Source organism: Symphodus melops (genome assembly GCF_947650265.1).
Source record: "Symphodus melops genome assembly, chromosome: 20".
Classification (NCBI taxonomy): Eukaryota; Metazoa; Chordata; class Actinopteri; order Labriformes; family Labridae; genus Symphodus; species Symphodus melops.
In genome coordinates, this window is record NC_136710.1 from 8,115,671 (window position 1) to 8,131,196 (window position 15,526).

The following is a 15,526-nucleotide window of genomic DNA, read 5'->3' on the forward strand; positions in this document are numbered from 1 at the left end:
CAGCTTTCTGGCAGGAGATAAAAGGGAAATACCTTTTGCCATACTCTAGCTTCAGTGCATTATCACAGATGAAGCCTGAGAGATGAAAATACTCTTCACAAAGGGACTGATGTGCTTTTACATCTAGAGCAAATGTTGCTGCTGCGGATGCCCCACTAGAGTTCAGCCTCTCCCTGCTCACACGTTTTAAGTCATTATAGCTGGTAATTAGAAGAAATATAATAAGTATAACATGGTTGATTGAAATTCTTTTTAACTCATGTCTCTACATTTCTATGTGTAAAAATGTATTATTATTTTGAAAATGTATCGTGCTCATGGAAGTACAGTACCTTCAGTGCTGGTGTTGTGGTTGTGGCGCTGTCCTCTGACTCTGGTTGGACAGCTTCCATGTCAGTCTGCAGGTGAGGGGCGGGCCTACAGCAGGTCATTAACACACAGAGGGGAAGCTCCTTCAAGATTCTGACCACTTCCTTGTGGGTCTCACCAATCAGGGATATACCATTGACCTGTGACAATAAACACACAGAACCCTTTAGTTCATTGAGAAAAACAAACAAACCTCGGTAGAGCAGCTTCATGTGCGTCTTTTGTTTCATCCGTTATGTGAGGGGGAAAAATGAAAGTTATTTGTTTCACCAAACTTGTTTTGCTTCAGCGAAAACGAGTGGCTTATTGAATCCACTTCAACCAAACGATGTTCACGTCTATTAAAGCTTGAACTGCGTTTCGTAGTAGACGTTTTTAATTTTTTTTTTTTTTCTTTCAAATATTGTGCTTACACACCTCGAGCAGTTCATCTCCACTGAAGAGCTTGCCACAGCGGCCAACGGGACCCTCGGGTAGAACAGAGCGGATGTAATGGTGCCCGCTGCTCGCTTCAAGACTGATGCCCAGGCCACTGCTCTCACTGTATTTCTCCACCTGAGCCACCTGCCATTCAAACACACTCAGGTTAGTCTTTACATCGAGCACTCATGAGCTGTTCATTACTGAAAAGCAAGTGACGAGACAAATACTTCTGGTTCGTTTAATTCGATGAATGAGAGAAAGAAATTCACTTACTACGACTTCATTACTTGGACCCAGAACTTCTTGCCATTTGGTCATGAGTTCCTCCTCTTCAATAGATGTTAAATTCATCCCTTTGAATCACAATACAAAATACATGCTTGAATGTGCAAAATCAAACTATTCCCAGCAAGCAATGCTACATAAACATAGAACTACTTCCAAAGCGATAATGAAGTCCGACCACTTTGAACGAGTGCAGCACCCGACAGCACCCATCTTAGTATTTCCTCCCAGTGTGTGTGTGGTCCTGTCAACATTAACCCCTTATCTGTCAGATGTGTACTTAAAGGAGAGATCCAGCCTCCTACCATGTTTGTCTTCTGTTAACTGATCTGTGGCCTGGCTGACATCCGATCCGTCACTCTTTGTGTGGAGCGCCTTTTCATCTGTGGCGACTGTAAAAAAAACAAAAAAAACACACACAATGGACAGTGAGCCTTCAGAAGCAGGCAGCAGCACAGACACAGTGACAGTGCAGGACACATCTGTTCTCCAATATCAGCACTCGTACAAATGGAAATATAGATGACTGCTGAGTTCACCTTAAAAATGTCCTTTTATTTAATAAAAAAAAAAAAGTGTCAATATTTGTTTTAAATAGTTTCACATTTATAGCTCTTTCATCAAGACCTTGACCTTCGCAGAGAAACTTCTCTCATTTTTCCCATTTGGTCAGAAGAGGACATGCAAGACTCCATAATCACTCAAGGACTTATGTTTAATGATCCTGGTACTTTATGTCTTTGGAGTTCCACAGGGCTCAGAACTGGTCACCCATGAAATTAGGACGCACGCCGTCAGCAAGCCGCAGTCTGTACATCAGCAGCTTTTAAATGGCCACATAAAATGAACACTAACTGGCCTGTTTAGTGAAAAAGAAGTAAACAAACTTAATGCTGACAATTTCACTGGTAGTTAAATCTCTTTCAACATGCACATTCATCCGAACCTGTGATCTAACCGCTTAGTTAAATTAAATATATTCTAGCAGCTCGCAAAACTTTACTTTTTATCCCAAGAGAACGCCAAAGGTAAAAACACCACGGTGAAAAGAAATGACTCTTTACTCTGCGCTCGTTTCAAAAGAGCGTGCTCATGTCATAGTTTTAATAATAGTTTGGCCTTTTTTTGGTTCTTTATAAGTAATAAATGCTATTATACTGCATGTTTTTGGGCGTTATCTTCAACACAAATATGCAAAATATATACAGTAAATTTAAGAAAATTAAATATATCATGAAGACCTGAGAGGAAACTCAAGATGTTATTTTTCTTTGTTGCAAGGATGCCATGTGAGAAGCGTTGGATTCTTTCTTTTGGACTGCTGGACATTTAAAAAGTAAACTAATATAAATGTTCCCAAAATATTTGTTAAAAAAAACAGATTTTGACTTTGTTCGTCTTTTAAGTTAACAATTTTCTGTTGTGCATTATTCTGTTCAATGCACTGAAATAGTTGGGTGAGAAAGGCGACACTCGACAACAAAATGGTTACATTTATGTTAACTTGAGACACCGGTGTCGTCGTCCATGATGAAGACAAAGATGGACGATAACGTCGCTGTACCAGATTGCTGCTTTTGAGGAGCTGTCTAAGAGGGGAAAACTAAAACAACTGAACACATCATATTTACAAAATGGCATATCCATCATCCCCAATAATTCAGGATGTTGACATGAATGTTGCTGTATTTGAAAATAGCTCAACAAACTGAAAGCTGCAGAAAGTTCTGTTGGATTTTGCTTTTGTTGATTGGAATGAAACTTCAATTACCGTAGTTGTCGTTTATCACTGCAAACTAAAAAAACCCTGTCGTGAATTAATTTACACATCAAAAAAACACTTTTTTTGACATGATGACTAGACGCAAACTGTGATTTTGTACTCCTTCATTAAATTCTTCTCACTCTCTCTCTCCTCCCTACCTTGAACAGCCTCCTCGGCTTTATTGCTGTCCAGCTCCAGCTCCGTCGTGACGGAGGTGGTGGGGACGGGGACGGTGGTGGTGCATGGGGTCAGGACGGTGGCGACGGGGGTAACAGCGGGGGGGATCTCCTCAGGCTTGAAGCCCCGGCGGATCAACTTTAGATGGACTGTCTGGCCCGTGTGTCTGAGCACTTCCACTGCCTGCTGATTGGTGTATCCCTGGATGTTAACACCGTCGACCTGCAGGGGGCGATCATTTGGAAGTGCAGGGGTGAAACGGGCCAGGAAAACGCTGGATTAGGTCTTCATTGTTATTTGGCAGAAGCTCATTATCATTTAAAGCAGACATATAAATACACAGGAACAAAGACAAACAACACAACATTGACTAATGTTTCCAATGATGCAAGAAAAAAACAAAAAACACTTTGACTTAATCTTTTAAGTTGTGCAATACTCGGTGTGGAAGGACTGCCCTACGTAGACTTAATGATTTAAATAGACATTATCAAACCTTCCCTGATGCTGACCACAGACACACTAGTGATTCATGCTAATGTCATATTTGGGCTACTCACAGCTATAATCTGGTCTCCGACATGAACACGCCCATCTTGATCCACTGCACTGTCTTTTGTTATGCTCTTTACAAAAATACCAGAGGGCTCTGAAGAGTCAAAAAAAAAAAAAAAAAACATATTCAAGAGGTGACAAACACAATCATCAAAGGACATTTCAGAGGACCAAAGGAGGACAGCATCAGATGTTTCACGATGTGAGCATTTGTAAGCTAATGTACATATGCTAACCTTGTGGAAAAAATAGAATGTGAACCTTTTTTTTTTTCCCCCTCGCAATTTAGTGTTTTGTTATTTTGTTCTTCAATGAATAAAATAAGTTACATATGAAGGTGGCTGTTGTCCCGCTGTAGTTGATTGCAAGTTTTTATTGGTGGACAAGGAAGAAAATAAAGCAAAACAATACATGATGAGGTTTTGTTTCTTGGACACCATGACTGTGGTTGAAACATGAACCGTCGTCGTCTAAAAGTCCAACATGAACTTTATGATTTCATGACAGAAAGGTAGCGTGAGCTTTTTTTCTGGGTTTTTGTGTGGAACGAAGTTACCAGAGTGCAATAAGCTAAGAGATCTGGGAGATCTTACTGGTTTTCCACAACATGCAAAGTTCTTTTTTTTAATTATTTTTATTACACAGCTGTTCTAATGATTGTAGGTTGGAAAACACATCAGTTCAGTTTGAATATACAAAGAAAAAAAAAGAATTCAACACAAAATTGAAATGTTTTAAAAAATATTTATATATATATATTCGGAAGTTTCTGACCTGAATTTTTATCTCCAACATATCCAGCGATAGTTATCCCCAGTCCCTGTGTGTTCTTAGTCAGGCTCACATCAAACGCTTCAGCTTCCTCATCCTGTGAAAAGATTGAATAAATTAGATGAGAGCAACACAAACTGATAACACACTAAAGTAAATGCTGATTCCTCCGTCAACAAAACAAACTTTTCAACTTTGATAAAAAGCCCTTTGAACCTGTAAGCCATCCACTCACAGTGTGCAGTGGAAAGAATATTTTTGTCATTTGGAGAGTGAGTCACTGAAATTCATTCATACTTAAATAGAGCTGAGTGTTGAAAATAGCCATGAAATCGCTGTTACTGAGACAGGAAAGCAATACCTGCTCTCCAAAGTGTGAGTCACAAGCGATGCAGGCTTCAGCCCTCTTTATTTTCATTGATTCATACTGTCGAGTATCAGACAGAATAAAGCTGAAGATGAAAAAGCTGAACTTGAGGTGTGAAATGTTTTCATCTCGGTCGATGACTCTGTGTGTGTCCGTAATCAATTATCATTTTGACATGCTTTTTTTTTTTTTCTTTGCAGAGAATTTGCTTCCCTGTTTTGGGTTGTTTAAGTGACGTCGTGTTGTTTCACCTGTTGTTCAGTGACAGTGGGGAGCACGACGGGCATGACAGCAGAGACAGAAGGCGCCTCGTCCACAGGACCCCTGGTGACCACCAGCTTCACCCTGTTGCCACACTGCCTGAGGACCTGAGCCACCTGTTCGCTGCCCATCCCGTACAGGTCTGTTTCTCCGATTCTCAGGATGTGGTCACCGCTACGCAGGCGGCCATCCTGAGGTCGATAAAACATGACTTCATATGTGTAGCATAATGTGACAGTACTGAACAAACAAAAACACAGACGAATTCTACGCTGGCTTACAGTCAACTAAAGAGTCATCACCTGATCTGCGATCCCTCCAGGAAGGATGGTTTTGACAATAACCCCCGTTGTTTTTCCTCCCACAATACCGAAGCCGAGGCCAGTGCCGTCATTAACCAGCTCTATTGTCTCCACGTGCTGCCACTGGTGGAAGGGAAGAAACAATGAAGATGATCAATGACTTATTTTCAACTCTTTCGTTAAATGATGCAGCCATAAACCTGATAGCCTTTCTTATATCGTTATTAAACAGCGACATTCAAATGAAAGTAAGATAACATTAACACAGCAGCAGTTTTTGCAAACTTTTTTTTGTTTTGTTTAAAGAAATATTTTATTTTTTTAATTTATTGTTTTATGTTTAATTTATTGTTTTTATATATATATATATATATCTTCACATATAACAAAATAATAACGAATGAAAAAATAAAATAAAATTATAATAATAAAAAAAAATAAAGAATTATATGTATACATGTATATATTGTTATAAAATAAAAAAGCATACATATTTTTATTTCATTTTGTTTAAAAAAATAATATATTTATTTAATTTTTTTGATATGAAATTTAAAAAAAACACTTAACCAGCAAAACATTTAAAAAGTTTAACATGTCCGAAAAGGAATAGTAAGAAGTATAAACTTATTTATTACTACCCCTTCTCCAATATCTACTTGTGTTCACAGTGTCTTCTTTTCTGTGATGTGTCCATGGTTACTTGTGTCTTTATCTGTGTGTCTGATTGAAGTACATGTGTGATACATGTAGAGTGGGACGTCTCCTCCTCTTTTTAGAGTTTGTTCCTTCTACCTTCTGTCCCCACAGACATAACTAAGCCTTGAACCTCAAATCGTTTACAAGTGCACAATCATGAAATAAAAGTGTAAGACTGTGCAGTGTCTGTACCGCGCTGGAGTTAGCAGAGAGGGTGCTAGCGGCAGAAGGCGTGCGAGACACAGCGGGGCTGGCCAGCTGAGGAATGGGTCCTCTCGCCACGGCGAGCTGCACCCTCTCTGAAGCGCTCTGCAGGATGCAGATAGCCTGCTGGTGGGTCACTGTTTGGTCCAGCGGCTGGCCGTTGATGGCTAAAATCTGGTCAGCTTCTTTGAGCTTCCCGTCACTGTAAGGGAAAGAAGCAGGATGAAAGAGTGACTCGGAGTTATAAATGGTTTCAGAGAACTCTAAGAACTGCGTGATGAGGGCATTCAAAGACGAAGGAGTTTTTTTTCCTTTTTCAACATAACAGGCAAATGATGGATACTTCGTGGAACGCAGACTTTTCATGATTCAGTGGAATCAGTCTGGAGCTCTCTCTCTCTGTTCTTTGAACAATGCTGAAGGAGGACGTACCAGTGTGCCACACTTCCTGGTTGAATTTCCTGGATAAAGATCCCAAGTTCTCCACGATTCTCGCTCTTAAGTCCCACCACGCTGAAGCCCAGACCCCCTGACACGGGCTTCTCCAGGTCCACATGTTGAACATAGCGACCCTGGGACAAACACACGAGCAGTGCATAAATATTTTGCTTTACACTGATTCACTAAAGCGTCAACGCTTCAGGGAGCCGTTCGACGTCTACGTCGAGCTCCTTCAGAGAAAAGAACTCATAGGACGGAGCTCTTCTCACCTACGATGCAAAAGTGGAAAAAAGGAACATTGACTTCTTTTTTTTAATTGTTTAAACAATGAAAGAAATGGTCACATGAGCAGGATCAACAATACTTTCCCACCTTAAGAGAGTACTGACACCAACTTTGACTGATTTTGATTTTCTCTATTCAAACAGATTTTATTAAACACAATTTACAGCAACAACTAATGAAAATGAGTTTTTTTTGAAAATCAGTTTGTTAACATTTATCTATAATATTTCCTACAAAGTGCAACTTCTCACATCAGGTCAAACTTTTTAAAAACGCCCTTGAGGTTGCCACGTTTTTAAAAAGGCAGGATTGAGATTTTTTTTTCCAGACATACAAAAATGACCAACCCTGCCTTTAAGTGTCGGACCGCCATCAGCGAACATCACGGGAATATCATTCAAAAAAAAATATTTTTTTACAAACAGCGCCCCCCTAGTGTGAGGCAGGGAAACAAAGAGAGACAGCGCAGACGCATGGATTTGCCAGATGTCCGTACCTGTGCCATGGTTTGAATAATGCGGTCAAACTCCTCGCATGCTGTCTGGCCGTTGATGTATGCGGCAGCTGGAGTATCTGAGCAGGACACATGGGCGCCATTTGGCTTGACCGCAATGACGTGATCCCCAAGGTCACTCCCACGTGAGAGCGGCACAGTCCCCTGTAAAAAAAAAAAAAAAAAAAAAAAAACGATAAAGATGTAGAGAGTGATGTTGAAAACTGCCCATGTTTAACGCTTTTACTAAATATCTGTTTAGGAACAGCTTTTTACTGCAGAAAAAGGCCTCTACAGAAGGCATCAATCGCTGGCTTTAATCCAACAGAATACAATTAAAAGTTGGAAGAAAAAACATGATCAATTTCTTGCGCTGCCGTTTAAATATCGCAAATTTAATTTTAGACAGCATTACAGTAAAGTGTGGTTGTCTGAAGCCACTGGGATGCCAGAGCGTTGGTTATCCCAGCACGATTAGCTGGATCCATGGCTGCCTAATCCTTCAACAGATAATGACTCTTAGCTGATGTTCCAACAATGACTCGACTCCAAATACAATATTTCCATCATGGTGGTGGTGGGGGGGGGACAGCATCACTGGCCATCTGGATGCCTTAATAAGCTCGGGTTTTAATTAGTGCGATGACTTTACTTGTGTGACAGATGAATGACATGAAAGCTACAACTACATAAAACAGTGTTTTTTCCCCCCCAGTTTCATTAGCCAAAGGGCATAACGTTTATGAGCAACTGAATTGGATTCAAAAGGACGGACGTTATACACTGCTATCATTTCATAAACACACCATTTGGCATATGGTGCGGCCAAGCTAAAGCTGCCCTTGTGAACTCGTGTGGATACACATACAGGAGTCGACCGCACAACATTCAAATCTTGGCGTCGACGCGCTGTAAAGCAATGCTTCCTTTAAGCACAGTCGCAGATTAATCCTGAGAAACAACACCACACTGGACAGGACACATTAGGGCAGCACGCTTGCAAAAAACCCAAAACAACCCCTATGGGCCGGGGCTGAGTTAGCGTAGCATGCTGCTAAGTTGCTGTCCTCATGCTTGAGCTTTGTTAGCTGGGGCCTGGCTAAGAGGATTAAAGTTCCAGTTTGGTTCTTGCACATTTAAGAAATTGTTTCTGCCCCACTTCACACCGCGGGATTGTTTCTCATTGGAGGAGTGGGGGGCCTTGTCGCCATAGCGACACAGCCTGTGCAAGGGCCTAACGAGTAGAGCCAGACTGACGGACAGTGTGCGTCTGTGTTCATGTGTCTGGCTCTCTCTAATTTGGTCGTGTTGAAGGGGGAGTGCACTCCCTCCATGAAAACATAATAAAGACTTGTTTCAGCTCTTGAGTTATCCTGTTCAACATCCTTCAATCCATTTTAAGATCTGAAGGAAAGTGCTTTCTTGATACGTATGTCTTTGTGAAACAAACACACGTATATCTGCACACACACTTAGGAATGTAGCTCTTATGAAATCGGCTAAATTCTCCACTCCACATAAACGCCAGCAGGGCTTTTATAATCTAAATTCCACCAGGGGTAAAAAAGCTCCAGCATCCCTGCCTCCCCTCTGCATAGCTCACATATTTTCGTCTCTATTTCTCAAACGCTCTCCGTTGGCCCCTCTCCGCTGTGACTTAAGAGCTCTTTCCTTCCACTCGAATGTTCAATTCTCTACGGAGAGAATCAGCCTGAAAAGGAGACCCTGACTTTGCACCGACTATCTCTGTTCATGTTGCCGTGTGATACACTGGCTTGAACCCTGACAGCAAATTTCTGCCACGGCTGAAACATTAGTGAGGATGGGGAGAGTGGAAGTGGGAGAGAGGGTCAGTGTCTCAACGCAAGGTAAAAAAAAAAAAAAAAACGGAATCAGTGGGGGCCACGAGGGAAACAGCAGCGATAAAGGCGGGAGCGATCTTTGGTCGACGAGTACAGAACATATCCCAACCTTACCGAGGTGAGGAGTTGTTCTGTTCTCCTGAGATATGCTAACTCTCCCATATGTTCATCGAAACCATGACTGGTCACTGCAGTTGTTTTCTCGTCTCCCTACCAGCTGTTCAGAGCTCCACAGTCTTACTTTCTTTGCAATCATGCATTCAATAGTTCAGCCAAACCAGTTATGGGCACTTCAATATGCTGAATTAGTCTAATGAAATGGGCACCTTCCCAAGGGCACGGGCCTTTTTAGTGCAAAAAAAAAATCCATCTTTGTGCTCCACTGCGGTTCAGAGACGAGACTCTGAGATGGAACATTTGCTCATAAATAACCTTTGAAATTTTGAAATTCAAATTTTGAGCCCTCATCCAAACCCTTCACTGAATCAGAATGCCATTGTGAAAAAGAAAAAAATAATAATAATTACACAACCGCGAACTCCTTTCATTGTACAGTGCGTCATTTTATAAAACGCCTCGACGCCCCTTCGCAACTAAAACTACTAAAACCGCTGTGATCGCTTTTCGTTTTTTTCAAACGTGCTCTGGGTCTCTCCTAAAGGCTTCCTCGACCACACTTATCCTCCTCGACCAACATTATGACCATAAAAGTACATGTGTGTTTCTCATCAAATATGAATGTGACTCTTTTGATACTGCCAGCTGTCATTTTTGGCAGTTTGTCGTTATTATAAATGAATGAATGTTGCAGACCTCCAAATGACCCGTTACCTTGCCCCCCCCCCCCCCCCCCCCTTTAATGACCTCCCATGTTGCCTTTGTAGCATCGCTCGTTTGGGATGGCCGCTGTTATTCATAGTTAACAAGTTCACAGTCCAGTTAAGCGTTCTCTAATGAGCTCTGCTTTGTTTTACAAGCAAATACAACATGCATAACTTTTACACATAATAGGGTTTTTTTTTCTTTTTTTGGCATCAACAAAACAAAGTTCACCTGGTCTCTGAGGTGCTGGACTGACTTCTGCAGGGCCAGGATCTGGTGGAAGAGGGGGCTCTGGAGCACCGATTTGAGCAGGTTGAGCTTCTCCTCCGTGGGCACCTCCCCCCGCTCCTTCAGCTTGGCCTGGAGACGCTCCACCGCCTGCAAGGCACGCTGGGTATCTGCGAGCCGTCGCATATTTCAGTGACGGGAGTGGATGCAGGGAGAGATAGAGGGTGTGGGGAAGTTGATGAGGACAGAGGCTTTATCAGCACATGGGCGGCAGAGATAGCAGGACAGGGAATTGTGTTTGGACAGGGGCCGCGTTTTTACATTTAAATCCTGATTTGAATTCACTTCTTAAGAATATACAATAAGCCTTACAATGTGGCGTGTGCCTTTACTCTCTGTCTCTCTCTTTATGTTTTAACAATGGCGTGTAAATAAAGAGTTAAAAAAAAGAAGAATGCACAGACCTGTAGGTTTAGCTAAGGCTGACTGGGGACAGGCAGGCCTTACTATCTGGAAATCCCGAACCATCAGGTTTTTGTACCACGAGAAAGAAAACCCCTCATTCCGAGGCTGCTGCTCGTTTGCAGAAACAGCAATAGTTTCCGTTCCTGTCAGCGGGGCTGATGGTGGGTTTGCACGGGCAGCAAAGAATGGGTATCAGAAGGGGAAGATAAAAGGAGCCGGGCCGACGCAGTTTGCTTGCTGGACCCTGCCTAAGCCCCGCAATCGAGCAACTCCGGAGTGGCTTGTTAGAGCGGATGGGCCGGCCCGACGTCATCAAAACCGAAATGAAGCAATTTCCAAAAGCTCACCGGCTGTGACTAACACCTAATCGGGCGTGCACGAGGTCCAGAGCGCTCTTTGCACTTAAAACACTTTGTTGTTTCAACAAAGGTTGTAAACAAGCTGGCCACACTGGAGCCTGAGCAGATGGTTTTTTTTTTGTGTGTGTCCTGCTCTCTTCTGCTCCCATGCAGGTGGATGTTACACTGTCAGTGATCTTGACTTAGTGGACTTAATGAGGAGTCCCACCAGAGCGCTGCATGCATGTGTGTCTCCAATGTGTATGTGTGGCTACAGCAGGTTTAAAGTCGGGATGAGTCAGTCCGGGGACGAACCGAACGATCACAGGTCCATATTGTGTGTTTTTATGTTCTCATACGACAACTTTCATGCAAAACGATTCAAGAGGGAAGTTTTGAACTGGGTCGTTGGGATGTTTACACGGCACGGACAGCGCTCGAGATCTGCTTTTACGATTAGTCGGTAATGTTGAGCCACAGCTATTTTTTCTGTCAAGTTCTTTGTGGGAGAAAAGCAACCATTTGAATTTGAATTACTGCTTTATTTCGTTGGGAATTCCACTTTGAAGAGGTCTATAATTCACTCCAGTTCAAAGTTCTGGATATCAGCTTCACAAATGGTTACCCAGAATGCTTTTCTTCTCAATCCCAGATTTGTCTCCAGACCAGAGGATAATGTTAAGAAATGTCCAGTCGTACCGGTTTTCTTCCATTTAAAGCTTTTTTAAATTGTTTTTATTTGTCTTAGTTTCTTTAACTGTCCTAATGTTACTAAGATTTATGCATCCAGCCGCCCGTGTCCACAATCTTCACACACTAGTGTCGGTAAGCTCTCGGTCAACATGCCAGTCTTGAGACTGACCACAGCTTGCGGCATTAAAGAAAGAAGCTGGCAGAACCAAGCCTGGCTCCGAGCTTGACAGCTGGACATATAAATCTCTACGGGGACAAACAAACAATCAAGTATGTGGCAACATTGTCAGATATGGCAACATTGGCAGTCGACACGCCTTGAACTGAATCCAGAGGCTTCTTACACTGGTGGAGAAGCACTCCAAGCCGGAGCCAAAGGCAGATGCAGAGCCAGCAAAGATGGACTCCCTGAGTGACCGCGCCAAATCCCTTTGTAAAAAATGCTGATTTAAGACTAAAAAAATGATTAAAACTCTAAAAAAATTTTTTTTAAAAAGGACCCGAATTATTATAGCAGTAAATAATCTGACTAAAGCTTTGTATTTTGGTTTCTGAGGCACTCAAGTCTGGCCTGTTAAAGAAGGAAACGATTTATCAGAAAAATAAGCAAACACTCCTTGTTTAACAATTTCACAACTGGAATATCTTCGACAACAGCAGACTGGATTCTGCTCGAGGTTTCTACCTGGGAAGAGGCCCCTTTTCTTTGCCACTGTTACTTTTCTAAACGTTCTGCTCATGGACGACACATTATGGAGCCTGTAAACAAAAAAACTAAAAAAAGTCCAGCCCTGCTATTTATCGCCTGGAGTTGACATTTGTTGTGAATTGGTGCTATAGAAATAAAGATTGATTGATTCTTTTTTTTTTTTACAACAGGATGGATGAAGTAGGATGAAGGATTTTATGGTTTGCATTAAAAATGATCTGTTCCTTCATTATCTGTACCGCTTGAATCAGCAACTGGAATGTTGAGTAATGTAAATAATAATTAGGTTGTATCTCACTGTCAGAAAGCAATACAAAAAAAAGAAAAAAAGTGTACTTACCCATTGTTTCTATCATGTTTAGATATCCAGTCGGTTGTGATTTATATCCATGGACAACGACTCTTCCCTTATTTGTGACCTGAAAACAACGACATGCTGGGTGAGATCTTTTCTCATAACAATCATATAGACGCGAGTACGAGGGCATAAATTCCATCAGGCACTCTTTACAAACAGGAACTAAAGCCTGATTCTCCTCTGAACTCCACTTCTTAAACACTCTCCATCGTAAAAGGTCAACATGAAAGGGAAAATGGATTTATTCCCTTTCAGTCAGGGCCATATTTATCTCTTAAGAATGCTTCACCAAAAACATCACAGAGGTAGCATTGAGCTGAAGGACTGCAGGCTTTTCTTTTTTTTCCCTGAGTTTCCAGCGTGATGGTGCAGAGAGGCTGCTGGAGCATAAATCCAATGCAGGGTTTTGAATTCCCCTTTTATCAGGCGCATTGCTGTTATTGATGGATTGGCGTTTGCTGATTAACATTCCTGAGACTTCGTTCTGTGAATGTGGGGCCTAAGTTTTGTTTTATAAATGGCACTGCGTAAACAGGCTCGTCCGTATTTTCATTGAACATTCAAATGATCCGTCCATCCATCAAATGAAGAAGATTTTTTTAACATCTGCCGGAACGCTCTATATATGTTTGATAGGCGGCTTAAACCAGAAATAATCATTTCATGAACACAGAGCCTTGACATGTCTTAACAAGCCATGAAGGTGTTCACGTCTTCTTTTATTTGACCAAAACGCACATTAATGCTGTGACGGCTGTCAACTCTCATCTCAGGCACGTCATACATGACTTTGGAAGTGGCTATGTTTACAAGCATGTCATAAGCCAGGGAGACATTACACGATTAAAGGAGATTGGTGGGATAATTGAAAGCCCTGTATACAGTCTTAAAAATAGCCTCAGCGTGTGGCTGACGGATCCCAGCAACATTTGCCTGTGTTTCGTTTTTCATTTGCCTCGTGTGTTTGTTTTCCAAACGTGATGGTTTTTAATTCATTATTTTAGACCTGCACATCATCGTGTTTATAGTGCATTGTTTAAGTCAGTGAAAGCAATAGTTCTTAGATGTGCTGGTGTGTTTTCCTTTATTTTTTTCCACGTCGATAACTTGCTGTAAAATTCCACACTTCTGGTGAACAATCTTTACAGTATATTTATATGACTTTATCACTGCTCTACTGCAACCCCTTCAAATGCATTTATAGCCACCTGAATGTAGTCAATCGAGTTCTGGGGGAAAAAAACACAAATCATGACATCAAAACATATTCCAATACGATCTGCTGACAACATGTGATGCTTGAGAAATGGTTTATACATTTGTTTCAAGCTTTTAAAGGTGCACTATGTAGATTTAACAGTGAACAAATTAAAGTTTGGGAAGTGAAAGGCTTCCAAGATTGTTACTGTTTTACTGTTGTGTCCCCCCCACCATAACTTATCCTGTAGTATTTTATCTTCAGTGTTTCAAGACAGTTTCCTCTAACAGTTTGCATACAGTTCTAAACATATCCACAGAATCTACAGGCCAACATTTCTCAGACTTTCACGTTTCTCCACCAAAACCACACAGTGCACATTTAATATATGGAAGGTCATAAGAAACGGTGCGTTCACGGACGTGTGGTCCATTTTTGTTTCAAGGTAACATTGCTGGAGATGTAGGTTATACTAAAGCGGATATAGGCTCGAAGTGATTCACGTAGGTTGCACATAAACAGAGGCTTGTAATGATTCACTGAATGCCTTACGAACTCAATTTTATACAGTCTAGATGTCTGTATTTCAATGGAGCGTTTTTCTTCCAATACAGTCGTCGTAAACTCTTGTTAGCTGCAAATAGCTAATTATAACAGGTTTTCATTTTTATCGTGCCGCTCTTCTCCAATAAATAGCTAACGTCGGTGAAGTTCTATATAACGCATACGTGCTCCTCGTAATAACGTGGTTGGTATTGTGAACGTAGGTCTATGGTTGATATAAACAACGCAGTTTGCTGGTATTTTGAATTAAGTCGCCATGGCACTTTGGAAAATCCGCTTTTCTCAACTCCTCCTCCTCCTCCTTCCCCATCTTTCTCCTGTGCGCGGAGCGAAGAGAAGCAACAGGCTTCCCAGAGAGAGAGAAACGGTGGAAAAGTCAAGATGGTTTAACTGGTTTTGGGGCACAAAAACGCCCATTTTAAAGAGTACGGAACATACTGTGCGTCCGAATAGTGACCCCGGTAGTTGTTTTAAATCATGTTGCTAAGTGACCCACAGAGAACCTTTCCCTCTAATTAGCGACACTGCAGCCAACAAAAGGCGACCGTTAGAAGCGCTAACGTTACTTACACATCTCCAAATCCTCAGTTAAATGTCTTTACACGAAAGTAGTCCAGAAATAATCACTTACGAGTGTGTGGAGCTTTACTTCCCTGACGGCCAGTTCCCCTATCCTATCCCCTGTTGTCTTGTGGTTAACGGCGCTCTGACTGGGGCTTAAAGATGGGGCGTAGTGTAACTCGAGCCTCAATGGACATTTTCAGCGATAGCGCCGCTGAGAGTTAATCTGGGACTGAAGCGCCGCTTGCTGGTTGCCCTGGCACTAGGCCTCAAATATCAGGCCTGGCTTCCAGTATGCTATTTGTACCTTTTTTTATTGAATGTATTGGTA

The 15,526-nt window shown here is 41.8% G+C and overlaps 1 protein-coding gene across 16 annotated transcripts in view; it reads right to left on the reverse strand.

Annotated features, from left to right (window-relative positions):
- Nucleotides 1-15,526, reverse strand: part of mpdz (multiple PDZ domain crumbs cell polarity complex component) — a 43,778-nt gene extending 28,252 nt beyond the window's left edge. For 6 of the 16 annotated variants that reach the window (XM_079371482.1, XM_079371487.1, XM_079371478.1 and 3 more), the window contains exons 1-15: nt 15,266-15,524; nt 12,855-12,933; nt 10,313-10,479; nt 7,401-7,562; nt 6,611-6,750; nt 6,167-6,380; nt 5,276-5,398; nt 4,964-5,164; nt 4,349-4,442; nt 3,580-3,668; nt 3,001-3,241; nt 1,383-1,469; nt 1,066-1,145; nt 787-933; nt 333-509 (exon numbers count right to left, since the gene is read on the reverse strand). In XM_079371482.1, coding sequence (XP_079227608.1) covers nt 333-509; nt 787-933; nt 1,066-1,145; nt 1,383-1,469; nt 3,001-3,241; nt 3,580-3,668; nt 4,349-4,442; nt 4,964-5,164; nt 5,276-5,398; nt 6,167-6,380; nt 6,611-6,750; nt 7,401-7,562; nt 10,313-10,479; nt 12,855-12,870 — 1,938 coding nt within the window. In that variant the 5' untranslated portion in view covers nt 12,871-12,933; nt 15,266-15,524. Of the gene's footprint in view, nt 1-332; nt 510-786; nt 934-1,065; nt 1,146-1,382; nt 1,470-3,000; nt 3,242-3,579; nt 3,669-4,348; nt 4,443-4,963; nt 5,165-5,275; nt 5,399-6,166; nt 6,381-6,610; nt 6,751-7,400; nt 7,563-10,312; nt 10,480-12,854; nt 12,934-15,204; nt 15,224-15,265 lie in introns of those variants that run through there. The other 10 variants (XM_079371483.1, XM_079371485.1, XM_079371491.1 and 7 more) reach the window with 5 other exon arrangements.